The sequence below is a fragment of the Microtus pennsylvanicus genome, chromosome 10, assembly GCF_037038515.1.
Source record: "Microtus pennsylvanicus isolate mMicPen1 chromosome 10, mMicPen1.hap1, whole genome shotgun sequence".
Lineage (NCBI taxonomy): Eukaryota > Metazoa > Chordata > Mammalia > Rodentia > Cricetidae > Microtus > Microtus pennsylvanicus.
The window spans coordinates 10,634,090-10,659,925 of NC_134588.1; the positions used below are offsets into that span (position 1 = coordinate 10,634,090).

The window sequence follows — 25,836 nt, forward strand, 5'->3', positions numbered from 1 at the left end:
ATGGTGACATCGTTAAAGTTCCCCTTTTCCTGTCCTTGTGTTTCATACTTTGTAAGAATATTCCCTTTGTGTGTTCTTTCTCACCCTCATTCAATTCCCAGGAGTTAACCCACCCTGTCAGGAGCTGACAAAGAACACGCTGTTCTTCTAGAATAAGATAGCACCTTTTCTCCCAGGGGACATTCAGGGTAATGAGATGTGTGGAGCTTTTTCCTCTTTGACTATTACTGGGTCATGGGTATATTTTGGAAATCAGATGAAATATAAAGATATTTATCCTAGACAAATTCACAGATGTATACATATACATGACAACTTTTGTGCACTTTCAGGGGACTCTGTGTACCACTTAAACACAGAAGAGGAATATTTAGCTGATGAGATGACTCTGTGGTTACAAATTCTTATAATTAATCAACACCTGATTTCTAATCTAAATACCAACACAACGTACCAAATACAATATGGTCTCCCTTATTTTCTTTGTTTTTATGTTTATGAGTGTTTGGCCTGCATGTATGTATGTGAACTCCATTTGTGCCTGATGCTTTTGGAGACAAGAAGAGGTTTCATAGCTCCTGGAACTGGGGATACATATGGTTGTATGCGTTCTTGAGCATTCTCTGAAAGAGCAGCAAGTGTTCTTAACTGCTGAGCCATCTCCCCAATCCCTTTTGTCAAGTATTTCTTTTACCAGGAAGACAAATAGCTAATTCAATTCCCAGACCTATAACACCAGTCATAAGGATTGCCCAAAGGCTGATAATAAGACTACAAAGAATGGTGACTATTGATAATATTTGCTCTCACAATGTGCTTTATCAAAGACAATTAGGAGATAAGATGAATATAAATATCACATAATTTCTGTGTATCAACACTATCGACTAGCCTGTTTTAATAGAGAAAATGTATAAATATTAAAAGGTCAGAAGGTTATGAGAATACAAGCCTTACAGCATGAAGCATAGCCATGATTAATTCAAAGGTTTGATATGTTGCTTTTCCAAAAACTGAGTTCTAGTTTAGAACTGTCACTCAAAAAAAAATGTGTGGAGTAAATTCAATTTCTTCTAATCAACAAGGAATGACATTTAGAATCTGTTGGCAGCTCAAACACAAGGTGTGGTGGAGAACATTTTCACTGGTTAATGATGCATCATTATCTATATTAAATTTCAGTCCAACCCCTTAACAGTTGTGTGGTCTTGAGCACTCTCTCTGTGCTCCCTAAACTTACGTCTTCATCTACCAAGCAGAACTAAAGATGTTAGCCACATTGTTTTGATGCACTTCAGCTTCAAAGATTATCTGTTATAAAATATTAGATGTCTGTATATGTCTGTAAATGTGATTGTGCATGCTTGTATGTAAGCTTGTGTGTTCATGCATATGGAGGCCAGAGGACAACATCTGTTGTTGGTCTCAGACACCAATAATTTTTGGCATTTTATTGTATTTACATAAACTTTTAATGAGAAGAAAATTAGAGGCCAATAAATTATAGCAAACATTTAGGGGCTTAAAGATCTAACTGTATTATTCAGGCTTTGGTATTTGCTTATTTATTTATTTACTGCCTACACTTATGGGTGTTTTATGCATAGGTGTCTGTGCACTGTATGTATGAACCTCCTGCAGAGGATAACAGAGGGCATCAGATCCTCTGGAACTGGAGTTATGATAGTCATAAGACTTTACATGAGTCCTGGGAATTGAGGCCAAGTCCCAGGTCCTCTGCAAAAACTGCTAGTGTTCTTAACAGCTGAACCATATCTCTAGCCCCAGGCTTTGGGGACTAACAGGAAGGCCATCATACTTAGGCTAGAGAAGAAAAGAATAAAACTAGCCTGTGGGAGAAAATCTGTGTTGACAGAGTCCACACTGGAATCAATTTAGGAAAACCATCTTATGCATTTCTTGAGGTATGAGATATGAGCATATGTACCAATGGAAGGTTTGTTTCATAAAAAGGTGAGGTAGAAGAGGGAGCGATATTGGTTGATTGACAATAAGACTCTTTACTGATGCTAGTTAGATTAACTCTTTTACTTCAATATTTAAATGGTATTTTGTGTGTGTGTCTGTGCATATGAATATATTTACTTGTTCATGTTCATGTGTGAAGCTCTGAGTATATTTGTAGGGGTATTCATGGATGTATATGTGTATGTGCATGTGTGTGTGCGTGTGGGGTGTGCATGCATATGGGAGCCTGAAGTCAACCTGAAATGGCATTACCTAAGGCACCATCCATTTATATATATATATATATATATATATATATATATATATATACACACACACACACATATATATTATAATACACACACACATATATGTATGTGTGTGTGTGTGTGTCTTGTAAGGAGGCCACTTGTTCATCCTAGCCACTCAGAACTGAAATAATCACATAGAAACTATATTATTTAAATTACTACTTGGCCCATTAGCTCTAACTTCTTATTGGCTAACTCTTACATCTTAATTTAACCCATTTCTATTCATCTGTGTATCACCACAAGGAGTGGCTTACCCTCTAAAGTTCCAGCATCTGTCTGGAAGAGGGGAACTACATGGCTTTTCTCTGTCTGACTCCACCTCCTTTCTCCCAGCATTCTGTTTAGTTTTCCCTGCCTAGCTCGGTTCTACCCTATCAGGCCAAACCAGTTTTCTTTATTCATTAATGATAATTACAACATACAGAGCGGAATCCCTCATCACAAGCTCTTTTACTGGCCTGGTACTTGCCTAGTAGGCTGGGCTGGCTGTTGAAAAAGCCCCAGAAATTCACTTAATTCAGTCTGCTGAGAGCTTCAGTTACAGGTGTACTACACTGTGCTCTGTTTTTTTTTTTTTGTTGTTGTTGTTGTTCTTTCTCTGGAGATTAGACTGCAGCAAGGTTTTTATAAACTGAACCCAGCCCGCTGCATTTTCTTGCCAACATAGCTCTCTCTGTGACTGTCATATTGTGTCCTTTGTGGTTTTGTAGGAAAGAATTAGGTTGCATTGTCTTCTGTACATTCCATTCCATACCTGTAACTTTGACAAAAGGGATTAAAAATAAAATGAGAGAACATGGACATGGGAATTATAAGGGGGGGAAAGATGGGAAAACAAAGACAATCAAGAAAAAAAGTTGAGATAGACATGGTAGCTAATTATTTATTCATAAGCATTTGTAGAAGGTTCATAATGAAGAAGCAGGTGCCTCTGTTGGCGGTCAGGAGAGGGAGCTGGTGGTCCTAGATGTATTCTTGGGTACTCTGGAGAAAAGGCTGTCTTATTAATGGGAGACACTGCAATGGAAACGGTCTCTGAGGTCATATCTCTACACTTAAGAAGTTGGCTAAAGCATAATTATGAAACGTCTGCAATGCTGCGTGCAAAACTGAAAACATGCATAGGTGATGCAGGTGTCTGCTTTGCTGCCTGACATCACAGACCTTAGTGCAACCCTGTGGTCTCTGATATTTGAACCTGCCTTTTGTTCAAATGCAGACATCTGGTAGAAGAAAGGCCACTCTTCTATTCCCATTTAAAAGATGAATTAAAGACTGTTCTTAAGATTTAATTTATTTTGAAATTGAAGACTGAAGGTGAGTAGATAAGCAATCAATGGCACGGTCCTTATCTATCTGATCTTTGAGCTGCTAAACGAGGTAGAAAATGTCACCTGAATATATCAGGTACACGGCCTTTGCTGAGACAAATAACTATGTCACCTTAAAAGCTTATACCAGCTTGCCACCTTTAGCTTTTATTCCAGGATTTTCTCAGCTGAGTTTTACCTCTTGTGCTAGAGGATTCTATAAACAGATGGCAGGAGATGCTTTTCTTATGGTGTACTTCAGTTCTCATGTGGCAGTGAGTGGGCTCCTGCCGAAAGCACCCTGACCAGACAGTTTCAGGAAGATGTTGAAGGCTGAGGCACAGAGAGCCAGAAAACCTGAAAATAGTCTAACAGTGGCCATCACAGTCTCACCATAGTTAAACCCTGAATCCCCATCACAGAGAAGTCACATCATCTATGTGGCCTCCTTTCTCTCCAGAGCTGGGGAAGAGAGAATAAGAAGTCCATCACTCCTCCAAACAATAACTCCAGCACCTATCATCACAGAAAAAATATCTTTAGAGCTCCCCAAAAAACTACTCTTCATATAATAATTATATGAATTATAATTATAATTCACTATTACTCAAAATCACAAATAGGTGACCAATATCATTGTCTCCACATTTACTGGATTGTTGATAATGGTGTCGCTGTCAATAGTGGAAAAATTAGAATATAAATATTTCCTTCAATTTTCCCTCTTAAGGCTTTTTTGCATGGGGTAGATGTTGGAGGCAAGCATCCCTTGATTTTCACCTAACATAGATTATTGTAAAAAAAAAAAGGTGTGAGCTAGTTTTTCAACCATTGCTTAGGTTGACTTTAGTGTGACATAACCACATACAGTGGTGTCCTCTAGATTATGGGATATCTTGTTTTTACTATTTCCCTGATCTAGACAGTAGCTACAAGCAGCAAGTTCCCCACGTGACAACCAAAGATGGCTCCACGGAAGATGGATTTTTAGTTTCTTGAGAAGTCTCTATGCTGTCTTCTCTAGCAGCTTGAGTAGTTTACTCATTAGCATGGTATACAGCTTCCTTCTATCCACATTTTCTATTTATGTTTTCAATGACAGCCATTCAGACTACAGTGAGACAGAATCTCAATGCAATTTTGATTTGCATTTCTTTGATGGCTGATGAAGTTGACCGTTTTATTTTCATAAGTTTAGTCACTGTTTGAGAAGTGTCTGTTCATTGCATCTGCCCATTTATTGATTGGGTTGTTTGTGCTTCTGTAGCTCTACAATAACTGAATATTCATAAGTCAACCTATTACAGGGATACTCATATAAAAATATTGATTGTAGCACTATTCAAAATAGGTAATTTATGTAACCAATCTTATCATCTAAAAATAAAGGAAGTGACAAAAATGTGGTATGCTGGAATGGTAGATTTTTCTGAATTATAAAGATGAACAAAATTTTGTCATTTGCAAGAATAAATGATATAACTGAAGACAATCACATTAAATGAATTAAGTCAGTCTCAGAAAACCAGGTATTTCTCATTTACAGTCCATAATACATAAAGTCACAAATGAATAAGCATATTATTGGTTTGTTGCTTTTTATTTTTTTTTACTCTTTACTCTTTCTGCTTTTTGAGGGGCCCATTAAGCAGTTCCCAAATAAATTACCAAGTCTTTTTCTTTCTTATTAAATCAGGAATTAATTTGATTTGTTTCTAGCCAGGTTTTCTTAAATTATCTCATCTACCTTTTGCTTCTGAGCTTTTATCTTTCTCTTCTATACAATTTTTTAATTTCTTTCTCCATGGCTTGCGGTATAGCTGGGTGACTGGTTCCTGGAGTCTTCCTCTCCTCTTCTTTCTCACTCCTCTTTCTTTTCTTCCCAGATTTTTCCTCCTATTTACTCTCTCTCCCTGGCAGTGCCAACTGTTTCTTTCTCCTGCCTTGCTGTTGGTCATTCAGCTCTTTATTTTACCAATCAGGTGTATTAGACAGACTAAATAACACAGCTTCACACTGCTAAACAAAGGCAACATAAAATAAAGTAGCACATCTTTGCATCATCAAAATATAGTCCACAGCATAAAAATAATGTAACGATCTTAAAATAATATTCTAGAACATAAATGTCATGAAATAAAAGTAAAATTGTCCAGGGAGATAAAGGGGCTTGATGGCAGGGGCAAAGAGGGGAAAAGGAGAGTAAGAGAGCATAGGAGGAGTTACGCTCAACTTACAAAACACGGTGTGTAAAAATGGAAGACGCAAATTAATTTAATAAATGTTTCTAAACATTGCCATGTACTTTCTAGAGGAAAGTCATTTTTAGTTAAAAACGATAACTCTATGCCTACCGAGTGTGTTTCTATGAAAAGAGGAACACAAGATTGACAGTGTTTCAGTTTCTGCTGTATGTGACATGGTGCTATACAGGTATGAGATGCAATATCTTAAAGGCTTTGGCTTCGTATAGGAGTGAAAACACCGGCTAACCATAATGCAGAGGTGCCGTTTTGTAATCTGGTATGTGAATTGGATGTATGCTAAACTAGACTTTCACTGGTCATTACATCTGTGATATTTTCACAAAATTACCTCATTCCTCCATGAAGCCACAAACACTTAACAATAGGAGCCCAATAAGTCAAATTGAATTTACCAATAAAAATTGATATTTATGTAGAAAACATAGAACTCCTTACCTCCAAGCAATGTTTCAACAAGGGTGAAAACATCAATAGAGTTATACATTCTCCTCTTGAATTGATTTTATTTCAAATACTCAGATGCTTCTTGGATTAACTGTACTAATGGATTTTCACAGTATTTACTCCCCTGCCTATGAAGTCAGTCTGTACTTAATAACGATGCTATTTCCTAAGCCCATGTCTTTTATCAGACCATTAACAGCTGCAAAAACATTTGCTAAGATAAGAGAAACTTTGCTGCTAATGAACAAACAAAAATGGAATGTGTGTAAATATCTGTTTATAAAAGATAAGGTGATTTTCTTGAATATATGACCATTCGCTGCATCTATTCTGTTATTTTATTGAATTAGTACTTTATGTGATAGAACTTCACTCAGATAATATACTTCAATTCTGAACCTATAATTCATACAAAGATGATGTCAAAAATAATAGGAAGGATCTATATCATAGACTCAAATTTTTGAAATAATTAATATGGGTCTTATATATTACAAGATGTCTACAAAGAGACATGTAATACTGTTTTGGCTTGAATATCAAATGCTAGGCCAGAGAAGAACACCTGCTACTCAATCCTGATCACCTGAGTTCGAATTTGTAAACCATATAGAAAGGCAAATTTGTTGAAACACATCTGTAATCCTAGTGTTCTTAGAGATGGGGCGGGGGGCGGTGGAGACAGGAGAGTCAGCCAGAGACTCATGGACTGGTAACATGGAGTATGCAGTGCAATGCCGAAAACACCATAGAGCCCCTGCCTCACAAACAAAGTAGGAGGGAATCAACTTCCAAAACATTGTTTTATGACCACCGTATGCACACATTATGCCTACATGCTCTCTTACACACACATGAAATGCATTAAATACATAAATATGATATCCCAAATAGGTATACGCATTTAAACACGTTCTTTTCAGAAGTGGCTGGTGGTGGTTTGGGAAGGTTGTAGAACCTTCAGAAGATAGATTCTAGCTGAAGTAGTTTTGAGGTTTATTTATTCTTCCTGTGTGTTCATTCTTTCTGCCTGTTTATTCTTCCTGTCTGTTATCCGTTTCCTGTCTTACCACAATGGGAGGAGGTGGGAGGTCCCAATCACATTCTTGCAACACTGTGGAGATGACTTTTCTCACATCTTGTGATTGTTTGATACTAGAAGCAAGTGTTTCTTTCCTCAACTTGCTACTCATATGCATTTGGTCACCGCAGCAGGGGAAGCAAATGATACAAGCACTTTTTAAAAAAATGATTAGTGTGTGTGTGTTCACATGCCACTGCATATGTGTGAAGGTCAGAGTACAACTTGCAGAAATTTCCTCCTTTCTCAACATGGGCTTCGAGGATGGAACTCAGGTTCCAAAATTGGCAGAAAGTGCCTTTACTAATGAGCCCACAAATATTAACTTCTCAAAGCAAAGAGATGAACACTATTCACATACAAACAAACACACACACACAGAGTCATACCCCAGAGACTGTGAGAAAACAAATCTGTATCATAATCTATAGGACATGCTAGGCAGCGGTACTCACTTTATCATTGTTGGCACAGTCCTGTGGTTTTCTGGAAACAATATTTAGCCTAAATGAATCCCAGGGCCAAAGTATTCATTGGCCCATGCTGTATCTGCTATCCATATATTTAAACATTCCCACCTCCTGCACTGGTTATAAAATGCCAAGCTGAGTACGTTCAAACTCACATTATGTCTGTTAGTTTGAAAACAGTACACCCTTAAAGAATTTCTAGAAATAACTCCAGCAAATCAGAATGCAAGGCGGACTTCTGCAGAGCAATCCTAAAACAGAGCCTCTCCAGCGGAATGTGACTCCACACCTTCTATCCTCTTCGCAAAACATTTGATTTCAGAAAATAAATGGATATTAATTTTCATTCAAATGCCCATTTCAATTCATTATCTGGAGACGTAAATATTCACAAAGGTGACACCAAAGTCAATATTGACTTTGGGGGATAATAAATCCTGACAGTCACCAGAACAAGTGGTTTATGTAAAGAATACCTCCACGTGCAACTCTGCTAGATATGTTAATCACTACAGAAAGCTAATAATCCATCAAAAATAAGGTGGATATGCTGGGGAGATGACTTAGCTTGTAAAGTGATTGCCATACAGACATGAGTTTGAATCCTGACATTAACCTAGGGACCCTAACACTTGGAATATGGAGATAGGTAGATCTCTGGAGGTCATTGGTCATTCAGCCTAGTTAAATCAATGAACTCAAAGTTTGTTTGGAAAACCTGTCTAAAAATAGAGAGAGGTTGAAGAGGAGACCTAATGTCCATGTCTGTTTTCTACATGTAGTTGTACACACATGAATACATAACCCCGTACAGTTGACACACACACATATGAAAAAGTACATATGCTATACACATATAGCACCTCTTCACAAAAAAGATCTATAATGCTAACTGCTTAGAAATAACTTATCAAATATTATATCCTATATTAAATTATTATAAGAAATAATATTAGATCCCATTAAAATATAACATAAGGCATTTGGAGTTCCCTAAAGGACAAAGTGAGAACCATCAATATCTAAATGCACACATCATTCTCAGAGCAAACTCTAAGGATTTGAATCAATCACCAAAGCAAATCCAGACATGCAGCAATTGCATTTAACTTGTGTTTGTCTCTTCTACTCACAGTGGTCAGCAGAAGGCAGTACTAGGACATCATTTTCACTATTAATGGCCCAAGGTTTATTTATTACCACAATGCAAATAGGTGCAAGACAATGGGGGTGCCCCCCATGTCCCGGATGAGAGTTTGCTGCCTTGGCAGGAGTTTCACTCAATTTGTCTGTGCTACAGTGCCATCAAGTAGTTATTTCACCATTCACTGTGCTATACACAGACAATTTAATCATAGCTAACATGAGATCTCTTCTTTTGAGGAGGTCCCAAGGGGATGCCTGGGATGTAGGTGGATAATTCAAGGACCTTTACAAGATAATTCCTTAGCATAAAAATAGCTCTTGACTGCAGACTAAGGAGAACAAGGTGAGAAGGCAATTTTTTTGACAAGTTGCTATCTTTTCAGATCAGTAAATGCCAATAAGATGACACTTACATAAATAGCAGCAAGAGAAAACCAGTTTTCCAATGGGTTAAACATAAAAGTAGGAGCGTCTCTCCTAGTTAGCTGAAATATACATTAACCTATCACTAGTTAGAGGATCCTAGTGTATAGTTAAGAATGCCCGAATGCACTGTTGTCAGTCAACTGAAAATAGTGAATGCTTACGGCGACATGCTGAATACACTGGTATGATCAGAATGCAATGAATACAGTGAATTAAAGCATTATACTTTACCATATATATATATATATATATATATATATATATATATATATATATATATTGTGTGTCAATAACACCAGAAAATGGTGCCTACTTAGTTAATATGACTTTGGACAGAGATCATATTAATAACCTTACCAGACACTCAGTACCCCTGCCCCACACCATTCAGTGCTATCTGAATAATGACACTTCTATATTCTTTCTCTAAAACGTTTAATATATTATTGTTTTTGTATATAATTATGAATTTAAGTTCTTGCAACTGAGAATTAGATAGTACTAGGGAAATTGCACAGAAGGGCTAGCACTAGTCGATAGAGTTTGCTACCTGGTTGGAATTCCCAAAAACTATGGAAAGCCGGATATCATAGAGCATGTTTAATCACAGAATGTCTATTCAGAGATAGTGTATAGGGACAGTAGAATCCCTGTAAGCACTTGGGTCAGCTAGCCTCGGATGAGTGATGTAGCCTGTGTCATACAAGGTGAAAGGCGAGGATGAGGACTGATACCAAGGTTGTCTTCTGCCCTCCATGAGCTTACACTCACATACACACAGAAGCACAGAGAGAAAGGAATGGAGACTAGGGAGAAACTTTGTTAGATGGTGGAAAACTTCACAACAGGTCCCTGAAAAATCAGAAGAGAAAGGATATGCTGAAGCATGGAATTCTGGGCAGTCTCGCCCATTTTCTCTGAAGCAGCACTTATTAATTTATTTTTAGCTGCTGAAATTCTATATAAAATTTCCTTTAGAAAGTTTCAGTATTTATTTAATTACCCTTTGCCATGCAATGCTTCTTTTAAAAAACAAAATATTTATTTATGGCTTTGTGACTAACAGTAAGGATAATCAAAGATCTTTCCTGTTCAAAATAATTTATGCAAGAATTGAGGTGTGGCTCCAAGGAGAAAACTTTCAGCAATGTCCTTTTAGATTCCCTAAGTCTGAAGAAGCATAAATCGAAAAATAAAATGCAGTAAGCGAAGTTGTGCCCAGGGTTGAAAGGATAAGCTCATGAGACCTTGAAATTAAAGCAAAGAATTTATTGGTCTAACAACGCAGCTGATGAGGAGAGCAAGGGCCATTCATCATTCTCAAATGAATGTCCTGTGGCCAGTAGGCAGGGTCCTTCACTGCACCTGGCCAAGGATGAAGAAAACATTGGATAGAGGTTTGTGATTCTTACCCTCCCGTATAATCAGTATTCATTGGTTGATAAACACTTGACTTATTCTGTGGCATGGGCATTGTGAACGGTGTGCATGTTTAAGAGCGGAGGATTTAGATAAAAGGCAGAACCTGCATGCTCACCCTTGGAGTTCCATGACCAGTTATGTCCTATGGCACTGAACACTCTTCAGTTAGGTAGAAGGGTTTCTAATAAGCACAAATACATGAGACACCCTCTCTTAGTTTATTTTCTTGTGGCTGTAATTTCTATCTGTAATATATATCTTGTAGTTTATGTAAAGGAATTTGAGGAAGCAAGAATTTATTTGGGCTTATAGTTCCATGGCACAGTCCATTATGATGGGGAAGTCATGGCGATGGTGAAGCAGATAGGCACATTACATCCATATTCAGGAAGCAGAACAGTGTCTTGGAACCCAGAGATATGTCACACATATTTGGGATGGGTCTTCCCATCTTAATTAACATAGTCTAGATAATCCTTCATAGGCATGACTGGGAAGTCATTTCTATGGTGATTATAAATCTCAGCATGTTAATAATCAGAATTAAAACCACCATGCTTGGATAGTAGACACTGATAGTGCAAGTTATTATGCTATTTTGACAGTTTGGTCTTGACCATTAAAAGGTGGTAGGAAGATTTAGTCAGCGGCTCCAGCAACTTTATGATTTGGTAGTCATATAGAAGAGTGGTCTCCTTTAGATATGGGGGACGGAGTTTTTTCAAACTTAGCATAAGTTACCTCACATAACAGTGGGCCAGAATCTATGGGTCTGGACTCCATAGCCATTTCCGTACAGTGGTCAGAGAGAGCTAGCTCTAAAAGGATGAGCAATCTCTCAAGTTTTAATAAAGGTTCCATTTGGCTTTTAGTCCCAGAGAAACAGTAAACAGAAAATAATATATCTGAGGTTTGAGATCATGGAAAGTGGACTGAAAACCCCCTGTGATCCCTACCACATTGACGGTGGTGAGAACAAAATTCCCTTTCTATATGACTCTAGCAAGGGACAAAGTGAAGTGCCTCAAGTTGCCACCAAGTGCCACAGTTGGGGTGGGGTGCATGCCTGGAACCCTCACAAAGACAAACACATTGGCTCCTGCTGTCTCTGCTCTCTGGTGGTCCACCACTCCAGTCTGCAGCCATAGCATTTCTCATCATGTCTAAGTATTTGTAATGACTGTAAAATGAGAGGGATTGATTTCTCTTAATTTCTGGTTATCAGAACGACTTATCCTCATGGCCCCCAGCCCAGGCTGCACACACGGCTCAGTATGAGGGAAGCTGGCAGAGAAGACAGAATTAATCTGCTCTCCCAGGTGAGTAAAAGATAGCATGTCCTCAAAGTTCCAGTTCTGTTCACTACACAAGCTGGTGGGTCTCCCCGCTCCTGAGAATTAAATTTTTCTAGTTCCTAACATTGATTGACTGTCATCTGCATCTTACAGATCAGTAACAGCTTACAGATCATGGATAATGAAATGAAACAAACTGTTGCTCTGAGAAGAAGGGACAGACATTGACCTCTCCAACACATGAATCCTGGGAGGCACAGACACACAGAGAGAGGCAAAATGTTAAGCCTGTGCCATGGTGCTTGGAATTCTCTGCTAGGGGTTAAGAAATACATTCAGCTCATCCATTTAATGAAAAATTTGAGGAAAAAATATCAAAATAAGGATATAATTTAGCAGTAAATGCAAATTTGCCTGAGTGTTTAAGATAAAATTTCTAGGAATTTTCACTGGTCATTGATTGCTATCCTGTTCAGATTCTCACTGCTCTCCTGAGACCCTGTTCCTCTAGATATGGCATTTGAGTGGGGAACCTGTAAAAGCATTAGCTTACACCACAGTGTGTAAATCTGTCACTCAGAAAAAGGTAAATGAAGCAGGCATAGGAGGGAGGGAAGAGCAGAAGGAGAGAGCATGAAGAATGAGGCAGGGAAAGGAGTGGGAAAAATAGAAAGAGAAAAAGATCCAGTGGAAAAGACAGCAGAAGGACTGGATACAGTGGGACTAGGCCAGAAAGCCCAAACTTTGGCAGAGGACAGGCTTAACTCTGACACCCTGAGAGGACCTAAAGTCCCTTTCCTCAGCCCAGAATCCCTCTTTCCCTCCTTCCTTATACTTAGTATTGCTATGTCGACAGTCTGTCTTCCCAGCCGTCAAGAGATCTGTGCAGACTGTATACTACAGTGTCTCTCCTACCAGACCCTCTACAGCTAATTTCTATGAACTGGAAGTTGTTCCCCAAAAATTACAGATTTGGGGAATTAGTGGGATTGGTAGAGGAAGGTTTTAGAGACAGATGGTTGGGTATTATGGGACTAGGTGGCATCATCAAGAGTCCTGTAGGTGGGTGATCTGTGTCAAGCCTGTGCTTCAGCTGGCCTCACAGGGAAGCATCACGTCCTGTAATTGTGCCCACACAATATAACAAAGCAGTGCTGGAATCCACTTTAGTTTCCTCCTACACCGTACACACTCTCCCCAGCAAAGAGATCAGGGAAAGACACCAGTAATGTACAAATTATATGACTTCACTGAAAGGGCTGGAAACCAAGGAAAGACAAGTGATACTTGGAAGGAAGTAGAAAAGGAAATATTTATTCCACCACAGCAGCCCAAGGGTGCCTATTATATACTGATCATTCTGCAAACTGATTTCTTAGGTTGTGTTTATGATGTATGTATCTGTATGTGGTATTTGTGTACTTAGGAGATATTTGTGTGATTTGTATATATGAATATGAAGTATGCGATGTTTGAGAAAAGGAATGTGATTTTTGTATCACATGTGTGTTCATGTGCAGGACAGAGTATTACACAAATCTTGGTGTGTGCGTGAAGCTTAGATGCAGTAGGAACACTGTGGTAACAGAGGTTTAATACCACAGCTGGGTCTTCCTGAGTACTGAGATCTACTCAGATCCCAGATCCTCACACACAATAAACACTTTAGTCATTGAGTTCTCTCATGAATTCTGCAAAGCTCCCTAAATGGTTAGAGTGTTTCAAAGAGATAGTTCTGCTTCAAAGGCAAATTGTTCAAATGATATGCCTAAATGTGTTGGTGTTTTCTCTCACTTTCTTTCTGTCTTCACCATTGTTAGTGTTATCCAGAAAAGCACAATCAATTCTGCTGATGTAGAAAACAGAAATAATCCAGCCACCCCCCCTTCGACCTGAACATGTACAAAGGCAAGTAGACAGTCTAGAGACATTGGGATTTATTCCTGAAGATCAGTTACTAATGATAGCAAATCAACCTGAAGCACTCAACTCTAGAAATTCTCCTTCCACAGAGCAGACTCTAAAGTGAGTTACAATGCTTCATCAACCCCCAGTTGATGGGGGACAGAATCCATGATGTCGAGGTTTAATTATATGTTCCTTAGTGACTAGTTCTCATTTTGCTGATACAGACCAATATAATTTATAGACTGGACGATTGCATCAGTGTGACGGATACAGACAGTGTGTGCTAAGCGGTCTTATGTATATGAAATATGCTGCATTCAGATTATGGCCACTCTGTCTTACAGAAAACAAATTCATTTCAGAGCAATGAACACATTTTGAGAATCTCCTGCTTTCATTTGTCATGAACAACATAAGCATCTATAGAGTACATTTTGGCTTCAAAACTGCGCTTTTATGTGTTTAGTAGTTCATACATACCTGTGACTTGAATATTCTTGGTCATTATTCTCTTTGCAGGTCTATGTGAGCTTAACTTTCAAATATCATTCTTATAGTCTTACTAGCTATCACCTGAGCTCTTCTAATCATTTCAGATAATTTGCTTACCAACATTTTTTCTATTGCATTCCACAAATCATTAATCCTTAAAAGAGGGGCAGGTCCTAGAGAGAAAACTTACATGGTAAAGTTCTTACTTTGAAAGCTTTAAAACCCAAATTTAAACCTTATAACACACAGAAAATCCATATATGTGGTTCATGAGATGCCTTAGACCATAAAAGTACATGCCACAAAAGCATGGTGAACAGAATTTCATATGTGCAATACACATAGAGGTGAAAGGAAAGAATCAACTCCATAATTTGGTTATGACCTACACATACACTGTGGTATGCACAGAGTTTATGTGCACACAGTCACCAGGCATGCACCACACACACACACACACACACACACATATATAAAATTCCAGCACCAGAGGATAACTAGGAGCAGCCTAACACCTGTCTAGACTAGTTGACATCCTCCAAGTCCATATGAGACCCTATCTCAAGAAAGATATATAACACACAGTCTGGTCTACAGTATCCACATGTACAAACACATGTGCATGACCATGCATAAATAAAATTTTAAATGGGAAAAATTAAAATCTTACTCTACTAAATTTAACTGTACTTACTGTTCTTTTAATTCCTAGCACCTACATGGTGACACACAACTTTCTTTAACTCTAGTTCTAGGGTTTCTACTCCCCTCTTCTGAAGTCCGCAGGCACCAGGCATGTGGTTGATACACATGCAGGTAGCAAGACACTCATGCTTATTAAAACAATAGTTATATCTTAAAAATTAAAAACCCTCAGTGATACTTCATTTTTTAATTATAGAGAGATCCATTTTCCGTACTGATCCAGTTGTTTACTTTCTCCTCTATCCCTATAGCAATCCATAGTGTTCCCAGCTTTCGGGCTCCCATCTTTCAGTCTGCAGAGTTTATTCAAGCCTTAGCTTCAGTTTCACTCCCATGAAGAGCACATTTGGAAGCTACAGACAGTGGAAGATGTGCACTGTAAGCCTTCCATTACCAAGCTTAGTAATGTTGAAGCAATTAGCACTGATGTGAAAAACGGCTTTTTTCTTGGCTGTCAAGCTTTTTACCATTCCTGGAGGTCCTGTTCTAGATCTCACTAGTTATTCTTCAATTCTGCAGCTACACAGAAAACTCAACTGTAAGAAAGAAAAATAGTACTTGGAGCAAAGTTCTGTGAGTTCTGCGATGAGCAAGACAACAGCTCTCGAAACTTAACCCTTTCTTATTTATCATAGTTAAAATGGCATAAGTGTCTCAGAGTCATTTCATAAGAGTAAAGAGATGGGTTTGCTATGGAACAAAATTCTTTCCCCTAAATCCAGCACTTAAACTCCATTGAGTAGAATCCAAATGCTTCCTATATTTCAAACCCAAGGCAATGGAAAAATTTCTTGAAGCAATGGGGGCATGTGTTTTTTTAGATTATAGCGAAACATTCACTGCATTGCATAAGGAAAGTTAATCACATGAACTCCAAGCTGTAGCAAGGTCAAGTAGCTAGGGAGATTTTTTTTCAGGGTACAAATGACTTTATGGTGCCCACGTCAGGCCTATTCTCCAGTGAATACAGAGAAGCATGCAGTCGGGCATCCATGCTGCAGACTTCACACTCGATAAGGCAATCTGGACTTCTGTCTCATTTTACAGCTCACTTCTACTTGGCATTTCCACAACAGTGACAAATAATAGTTGTTAAAATAGCAATATGAAACAAACACATCTTAAAAGCAAGACTCTGCCAATAGGGAGTAGAAAAAAACTATCAGTTTAAGATTGAAAGCTCTCACTAGAAAACCATTAGATCATTCCCTCGTCCATCTGTTTTCTCAGTACTTTCACATTAGGTACAGGAATTCAAATAAAACATGACAAAGGGGCAATGCATCTTAACTGAGAGAACAAGAATTACAGAAAGTGCTACAAAAAATGAAATGAATAGGGGCACCTTACCTAGACTTAAAAAAAAAGTCAAACATTTTATTCTTTGACAATTTCATACACGTATGGATTATCATCATCCTTACCATCTTCATTCTCCCCTGACCTTTCCCCCATATACTCCCAACACATTCCACACTACAAAATGTGTTGATGTGTGTGCACGTGCGTGCATGTGTGTGCATGTGGGTGTATGTCCTTTGAAAATGGTGAGGAAAAAATTTAAGGGGAAGTGGTATTGTAGGTCAAATTAATAACCAGCCCAAAAAAGTAAATGCAAAAATATGAGACATCTTATTTGTCTGTAAAATGTAGAGCTCCGTATTTTGCTAGAAGGGAAAATGGATGTGAGAGTGAGATCCTTATATGAAGCCAGATCAGGGCTTTCACCATACAGCACATGACCAGGGCTCCATAAGCACTACCTCAGCATACCTCTGGTCTGACATTGACAGACTTATGGGACACAATGCCAACAAAAGTGCCAAGCTTGTGTGTACCCACCAGGGTTTTCTAAATTGTTCCTCAAGGTTTTCTTCATCCCCTATAAAGATTTTAACTTAAAAATATGAAAGAAAAATAAATCCTCAACTCCGGGTACAAGCATAGAGATAAAGTTGCTTTTCTTTGAACATTGCAGTATTTAATGTCATGCTTCCAGTCTTGATCTGAATGTTTTTGGCATTTTTTTTTTTTAGGTATGACTCAGGAGTTGGGTGTGTTGAAAACTGCTAACTCATGCCCTTCTCCAAGGCTCAGGTTATGAGGCTGATCTTGTAGAACCCTTGCCAAATTCCTGCAGATGCTATGCAAGGTACCTAGTGAAGTGCATTGGGGATATTTGGTTTCAACGATGTTTGTGTTTAAAAATGGTTAAATGTCAGAATTCAATTTTTTTCATTGCTTAGATTAGTTATATTGGGGACATGTTCTACTCATCTGAAATTCATTCATATGAACCAGATCATTTAACGTCTAGCTTGCCGAACAGTCTTGTAAAGTGGGTGCAGTAAGTGAGGGATATATGCTGCATGCCTACTACTAGGAATTAAAATCACATTAAACTCTTATTCTGATTATAGTTGCCTCCCAGTTTTAAAGTGCAGTGATCTCAAACACATGCAAGTGAAATGACCAATAAGTAGCACTAGTAGTTAATTATGAAAACACATTAGAAGTAAACATTGTCCTAGTGACTAAATCAAGGCCTTTTTTCAGCAAATCAAGTTTATTTGAGTGAGTGAATAACCTCTACAATGTCACCAGGTAAAGGTGGCATAGCTTTACTGAATGAAACAGTTTCCTTTAGAAATTAATGATGTCAATACTGTTTCAAAATTAAAGCAATGCAACTTCTTAAAATTGTTAGTAAAACTGTTGTCTTCTGCCTGATTAAGTAACTAAACCCATTTTCAATTTTATTATTTGCTGGGAAAAATTATCACATGCAAGTCATATTCTATCACAATTCTTGGTTATCAACTGAAAGACAATGAATCACCAACTAAAGGATTTAGAGATGCTCTGAATCATAGCCCATCATTTTGTGATAAATGGATACAGAAAAGAAAAGTGATTCACCCAGAGAAAACTACAGCCAGTTGTGCAGACGGGCAGGAAAAAATGAAACTACAATAGGATGGTTGGCCCTTCCTTAGAAGGCTATGCAGGTGAGAGCATGGTTATCTCATAGACATTGGTCATCTCCTAAGTCTCTTCTTTTGTTGTGAATCCCTCCTCTAGTTCTTAATTTAAATTTTATATTTTATAGTTGAAAGGTGTTCATCTGCTTTACATATGAGGTTTGTGTGAAGGAAAAACTATTTCATGTTGAGCAGTAAAGGTCGAAACGAGCTAGTTTGATGATGGAGAAACCTTCCAGACTCCACCAACTGAGCAGTACGTGGTTATTGCACTGCTGGTAGCTATAGATGTCAAAGAAAGCACTGCACAGCCATTCATCTGCCCCATGAGAACAGCACAATCTTTGCTCATCTTACTCTTCAATTTGGTTTGTTAACAGCCCTCAGGCAATTCAGAGTCTGATATATCTTTACTACCATGATCAACACACTCACAGGTCTTGTGAAATTCAGTATGCAAGAAAAACCTAAAACAGGTAGTTATGAATTCTTATCACAATAATCTGTCTCTGGGACTCTTAATGGGCAGCAACAAATTTTAAGGAGGTACTTAGTGATTGTTCTAAGTTATTTCAGACAAATTAAAGTTATGAACAATCGTGTAATATGTTTCTTTTTTAAGAATTAAATCGATAGTGGTCCTCTGTGTGTCATGTGCAGGCCTTCTCTTCTGATACTCTGTCATTATAACATTTTATTTAGCCTCATATTAGGTAAATAGCCTTAGTAAAACATTTAGCTGCTGTGAAATTTGGGGTGTACATGTATCTCAATTGCTGACTGCTTTTCACTTTCAGGATGGAAAGGACAATGACTGACTAGGTAGTTGGCACCTGAGCTGAGACAGCATTCGAACTAGAACTTCATAGACACTTCTGGTCTCATTTTATCCAACCCTCAAGCCACACCATAGCTATTGTGTCAAAGGAGTTGAATATATAACAGTTCTTAAAATTTTAGATTGGTCTATTATGTATATTCGGTATTATATACAATATATAATCAAAATTAACCAGTTCCCTCAGGATATACCCAAAGGAAACACTCTTGCTATTTAATATCCTGAAAGTCCAGAATGAGGGAATTTACAGAGGTCTTATTGCTGGTAGGGAATTGCATTCTCATCACGGATTTGTAATATCTGTATTATGGCTAGACCTCTTCTAACCTGACTCTCTTGTCATTGTGTTTAATTAGAAATTTATAGAATGTGTAATTGGATAAGCATTCGTTTATCCCTCTGGAGATAAAAGCCCATGTTTGGAACAGAGTATGAGAAAATTAAACATGTATACAAATAGATACTCACATACTACACAACAATAACAACATCAAGTCATTACAAAAAAAAAGGCATACAATTAAAAGTCTTTTTTTTAAGAGACCCACTACACCTTTAATATATTACCTATGATTATGTACCATGGAAGATCCTAGGGGAAAATAATCTCTTTTCAAGATTGCTTGTTACTGATGACATGGAATAATCCTTATAATATAGGAAAAACAATCTTTAAAAGTATTTTCACAAATCAAATTAAAAGAAAGCTCTTCAGAAGGAAATGTCTAACCTATCAAAGCATCTATATAAATGGAAACAGACTGTACATACGTAGCAAAGCCAATACCTACACTTAAAGAATAAAAATTGTGAGCAGCAGCCTAGATAAACCGGGAAATATTCATGATTGCCTTGAGGGATTTGCCATATAGTCTCTGAAGACCACTAATAAGTATTGATTTCAGAACCAGTTCTTACTGCAACCCTATTGCTTACTGGATTGATACAATTTTCAGAGTACAGCAAACAGTCCCTGCTATTCCTTAAGAAAACGGACTCCAGAATATTTAGCAAGCAGCACTCGCTCAATTGCTATGTTGCTTGAAAATGAAAGGCACAACTGTCACTTGTGAAATTCTAAAGATCAATATCACCAACTTTCTTTTGAAATGCTCGGAGCAGACATTGCAACTGTCTTTACTATAAAAAGCTAAAGTCTTAAACACATGCCATTTAATTTTATGCACGATATTGAAATATGTTGATCATATTAAGTTAAGTGAATTTACAGAAAATATGACTCCAAGATTTTTTTATGAATTTTCAAGAAGGATAATAATATTTGACGAGGCCAAAGTCATGCACTTGTACCTTGCGCTCTACCCATTTCATCAGTATCCCTCACTCCCACCTTTTGGATATTCACAGTGTTCTCTCCAGATAACAGAATGTGCTATGGGGAAAGCGCAGTTTAGAGCCACACCTTTGCATCATTTGGACAACACTGACCTCTAGTGTTCCAGAGGGTAGAGAAAGTAGCTCAGTCGCGAAGCTTACTTTCTAAGGCTTTTGGGTCTTTCTATCTGGCACCATGGGAATAATTTCAAGGAGAGTGGGAAAGAGGAGAAGGAAAGGAGAACAAGAGAAAAGAAGTGGAAGAAGTCAGGACAGAAAAGTCAATCTACCTGACTGTAGCCTGTTTTAATATGTTCTCTGAAATAATTTCTTAGTTTCTCCCTCCTTGTTAAAGAGCATAGCCTCATTTACCCTCCTCTGTAACACAAACTTTAAGAAAATGATACAACTATAGATTGTGAGCTTTCCAATCTTTGCATCACAGAAACACTGGCTTTACTTTGAACATTTATCTACTTATCTTCACTCTGGGATGGAAATTCTGAGGCAATATTCTCTAGGGATGAAGCTAGGGATTAAGGAATAAGGCAGTAGTAAGTCTTCCTGCCCCCTTTTACTGATATTGATAATATAAATTACAGAAGTTAAATACAATAGTTCCAAACTGGATAATATTTCTGAGGTTAAGTGCAGGAATAGAAGATGAGGGAACAAATCCAGAAACTTGAGGGACCATGATAAGCCATCCTTGCAAACAACACAGATGGCTTAATTGCATCCTTTCTCATTTAGGAGTTCCCAGAGACGGAAAAACTTCCCTTCCTCTGCCTAGAGAAGCAGCTGAGCAATTGAGCTTGAGCCTCTTGTAGCTTTAGTGATTTATTCAAGTTTGACAAACTGGATTCTTTAAATAAATAGTGCAGGTGGCAGATCTCTGGGAGTAAAGACTACCTGCCTGTTAAGTGAAGTTCAAACATGTACAACACGGTGCATGCTCACTATTCCTTCATCGGCAGCAGGATTGTGATGGTGAGATGAACACTGAAGCTCTCCCTCCTGTGACAGGACAGCCATTGGTCTCCTAGGGTGACTACATTTGAGCTACAATTTTTAGGCCCAAACTTCCAATCCCCTTACACAGTTGCCCATTGGTTACAAAACACCCCAACTGAAGCCTTCTGCTTAAGGCAGTGGAGAGAGCTCGGTGCTTAGGGTGGAGGTGAGCGAAGAGGTAGGTGTTAAGGGCACATTGCAAATCCATGGGAGCTGCAGTCGGCTCCTGTCACCAAACTCGGTGACTCCGGAGCATCTCTGCCCCTGGAGGTTTGCTCCTGGCCCGTGCATCCCTGTCTGAGATTAAGAACCATGAAGCTAGCAGCAGGATAAGGGAACTTTAAGATTCCAAAGGGCAGACAATTCAGCAGAGCAAGCTCATGAGAGCTCTGCTAACTTTTGTGATGGTTGGAATGGTGGAACCACACTGGTTAGGGTTTTCACCCAGCTCTTTCCCAGAGCGTATACAATCGGACGGTGGACACTTATTTCTAGTAGCGTCATATCCCACCTCACTTTCCCGCCCCCAGCTCTGAATACTCACAATTTGTCGCTGTTAATCCTAAATGCCACAAGCCAGAGAGTACCAAAGTCAAAACGCTGGTCAGTCTTGGTACAGAATCCATTTCCCCCGAGTGAACGATCTCTTCCAATCTAATCCCAAATTCGCAGGCAGCAGGCTTGGCTTTTCTCTCTTTTCCTTTCTCTCTTTCTCGCTCTCTCTGTTTTCTCTCCTCCACAGCACCGGACCCCTCCCTCCCCCCTTGAACAGACACTCTTCTTTACTCCATCCTGCTCCTCAGACGCTCCAGCAAAACCGTGGCAGGGCTTCCTCGGAGCTGTGAGCTGCGACCGAGGTTTACAGTTCCCGAAACTGTCCCTTTCCGTGCTCGCCTTCCTCGCCTGCTTCTTCTTCCTCCGGATAGCCTTCCTTAAAGGTTCAAATCCGAACTCAAGGTAGCTCTTGGCGCTCAGCTCCCGCAATAGCCAAAAGCACCTCGTTCCGGTTCTAGAGCTGGATTCAGCACTAGGGTGGCGGACAGCTCCTTATAGGAGCCTTCTGCGCGGCACCGCCCCCGGCCGATCCCGCCCCGCGCTCGCCTATAAGAGTGGCCTGGGCGGGTCCTTGGTCGCTTGCACGTCCCCAGCAGACTTCTGCTGCGGTGCACTTAGGCTACCTGCTGGAGAGGAAAGGAGAAAAGATTTCTCTCTCTCTCTCTCTCTCTCTCTCTCTCTCTCTCTCTCTCTCTCTCTCCTTTCCACTCATGCATTCCAGCATCCCTAAAACCATAACTACTTACCCTTTCCCTTTGAGGGTCCCAAATGAGGGTCCAAATACTGACATTTAATTCAGGTTTTCGAACAAAGCTGCTGAAGCCGTGCCTAAGGGAGTTGGAAAACCGAAGCCTTAGGAGGAGGGATTTTCCCATGGAGAGCTTGGCAATGACCTAACCTGATGCCTAAAGCCTTTTACTTCACTTGGCAGGGGAGAGTCAAAGAAAGCTTGAATTGTGTGATTCAATTTCCCCTGCAGGGATGCGTGATTGACAGGTATTGATCTAATTGGGATTTCTGGTTTAGCCATTTAGGGATATGACCACTCCCCTGTTTTTCTGACTTCTACATCTGCATCTCTCCCTGGTTGCTGTTGGCATATTGCTTCCGCAAGTACTGCAGAGTAATTGGTGCTGTGGGTTCCAATGGATCCGGGGTGGTTCACTAGCATCAGAGAGAAATCAGAGAGAAATGTTTGGAGGAGAAAAGGCGGGGGCTGGAAGATGAGCAGAGACAAATGGATGCGAAGGGTCAAGTGTAAGTCCACGGTTGGCTCTTAGAAGCTTTATATCTAAAAAAGAAAAGATGGGTTTTGATTTCTTCCTCGAGGCTCACTATTAGCAATCTTGATTCTTTAGCATGCATCTGGGGACTCTCTTGCTTTGCCACAGATCAACTTACTTTGTGTTTAGTTTAAGCTGCCAGCAACCTGTCAAATGTTAACAAAATAAGGAACCAGTAACGATATCTTTTATGTGAAGTTTACAATCAGTTAGAGTCTACAGGCTCTCTCTGTGTCTGGGGGAGTTGATGCCTCTTTCTCTTACTTGCTTGTCATTCTCAGTGTTAGTAAGCACTCTAAGTCCCGCCAGCCTTTGGTCTCAGCTGCCTGCTCTGAAGCTACTGGACACTGGGCTGAGTTTCAAGCAGCCTTTGCATGAATTCAGACTTTAACCTTGTAGTCTGGGAGCTCCAACTGCTAGCACTGGAATACTGAATGACAGTTCAATGACAATTGGACCAACTGCCACATTATTTTACTAAAGAAAGAATTCTGAAGGTCCTGTTAGCTGTAAACAAATAGCCTTTTATTCATAATTTGACTCAAAACAATTATGTCAATAGATTTCTGCTTCACAGGAAACTCAGCATAAGACTTAAATTGAGGTATAAGCACACAGAGGGACTTTGACTCCCAAAAATATCAATGTTGAGGGATCCACCCTTTTCTGTACTGTTGGGAGGGGACTTTAGAAAGGAAAAGGGTGAAGAAACTCTCAGTCTCTTTTCTTGGGCTGATTTTTCTCTCCAGTCTTCCTAAAGGTAGTCCCAGAAATATGGCCCTCATAGCCTTGGTCTTTGGAAGCTCCACACTGAATGTTGTCCTTTGGTTAGTTTAATCATTCTAGACAGGTTTTGAACATATAAACCTGTAGCCCCTATTCAGTTTGCATGTTCTAAGCACATGTAACACATAGACTTTTTCTATTTCTTAAGATTAAAAACATATTTTATCTATATGTGTATGCATTTGTACCACATGCATTCACTGTCCACAGGAGCCAGAAAAGTATGTCGGATCCCCTGGAACTGCAGTTACAGATGGTTGTAAGCTGCCTGATGTGAGAACTAAACCCCTGTCTTTTATAAGACCAGCAAGTGCTCTTAACCACTAAGCCTCCTCTCTATCCATGACTCTTGTACGGGAGAGTCAGATTTTAAAGGAATAAAATATTACAGACATAATTAATAATCTTTTCAAGGTTTTGCCTCAAAGCACTTATATAAATTCATGACTATAAAAAGTTGTTGATTGTAATGTATTATCCTCATTCATAATGCTTTTATGGGTTTCACCAACATGTATGTCCTTAAACATCATATTGCATTATTTTTATTATCTTTCATTAATTTAGAAATAGTGGGACTGGGAATATAGTACAGTTGGTAAAGTGCTTTTCTACAATGCAGGGAGCGTTAGATTCAGTCCCCAGTAGTACAAAACCAAGTGTGATTGTTTGTTCAGCATGATGGAACATACCCATAATGCAGCCACTATGGAGATGGAGGCAAGAGATCAGAAGTTCATGTCGATCCTAAGCTAAATATGTTGTTCCAGGCCATGAAGGCTACTGAGAAGTTGAGAAGTTTCTGCATTATCTATGGCCTATCTATCTATCTATCTATCTATCTATCTATCTATCTATCTATCTATCTATCATCTATCTATCTTTCATCTATCTCCTACCTAATATATACAGAAAAGATATCAAACCATTTTATTTTATGTTTTAATAAATTCAATGTTATTGATGAAATTTAGTGTTTTGATACATGAATTTTTACTTGTGTCATCTTATCTACTATATTCTTTTGCATTTTATGAATATGCTAGTATTTACTCTTTAGTGGTTCTTATGACCCGAGTTATTTCTAGTTTTCTCCTCCAATTTAATCTCTAAAATCCTTTAACCACCTTGTAATCTGTCTGGCTTTAAGCAGACAGATTTTCTTCATTGTTAGGAAATGGTCTCCTTTCATATTTTGTCTCTCCAGTATTATGTAATATGGCATCAACTCACATTTCTTCCTCTGCAAAATGTGTGTGAGATTCTCCAGATGGAAGCAACCTGGCTTTTCTGAAGATAAAAATGATGGCTAAGAGTCAAGGCCACTGTTGTCAAGGCCACTGTTCCTTAATAACATCAGAGCTTCTATTTATCTCCAAAATACAGTTTTACTAAAATACTTTAATAATGAGAGATTTAGCAATTCTGCTTTTTCTAGCAGAATCACTTAAGATGAACCATCAGTGCCAGAGAAATGTGTTGGTTGTACATGTTCAGACAATTTAGTACCTTGTCACCATGTAGTCCACACTTGTGATTAATTTTCAAGTTGTTGATAAATACCATTACTCCCTATTTCAGATGTTCATATGAAGACATAGTGTATAGTATATAAATTACACCTAATTTACAACCCTATTTAGAGTTGTAACTTTTATTTATTTATTTTTCTCAAACACACCTGTTCTTGCAGCAACTTTGAACTTTAACCAGCAGACGTTTGTCTAAGATTTGCCAATGTTTCACCCAGCTTATTGTGCCTCTGACTGTGGTGAGGGGCAAGCAGCTGTTCC

At 38.7% G+C, this 25,836-nt stretch overlaps 1 protein-coding gene across 2 annotated transcripts in view; it reads right to left on the minus strand.

The window, feature by feature from the left end:
• Cntnap5 (contactin associated protein family member 5) overlaps positions 1-22,738 on the minus strand; it is a 964,156-nt gene extending 941,418 nt beyond the window's left edge. The window contains exon 1 of one of the 2 annotated variants that reach the window (XM_075987656.1): positions 21,964-22,595. In XM_075987656.1, coding sequence (XP_075843771.1) covers positions 21,964-22,045 — 82 coding nt within the window. In that variant the 5' untranslated portion in view covers positions 22,046-22,595. Of the gene's footprint in view, positions 1-21,963; positions 22,596-22,720 lie in introns of those variants that run through there. The other variant, XM_075987657.1, reaches the window with a different exon arrangement.
• Between the last annotated feature and the right edge of the window lie 3,098 nt (positions 22,739-25,836).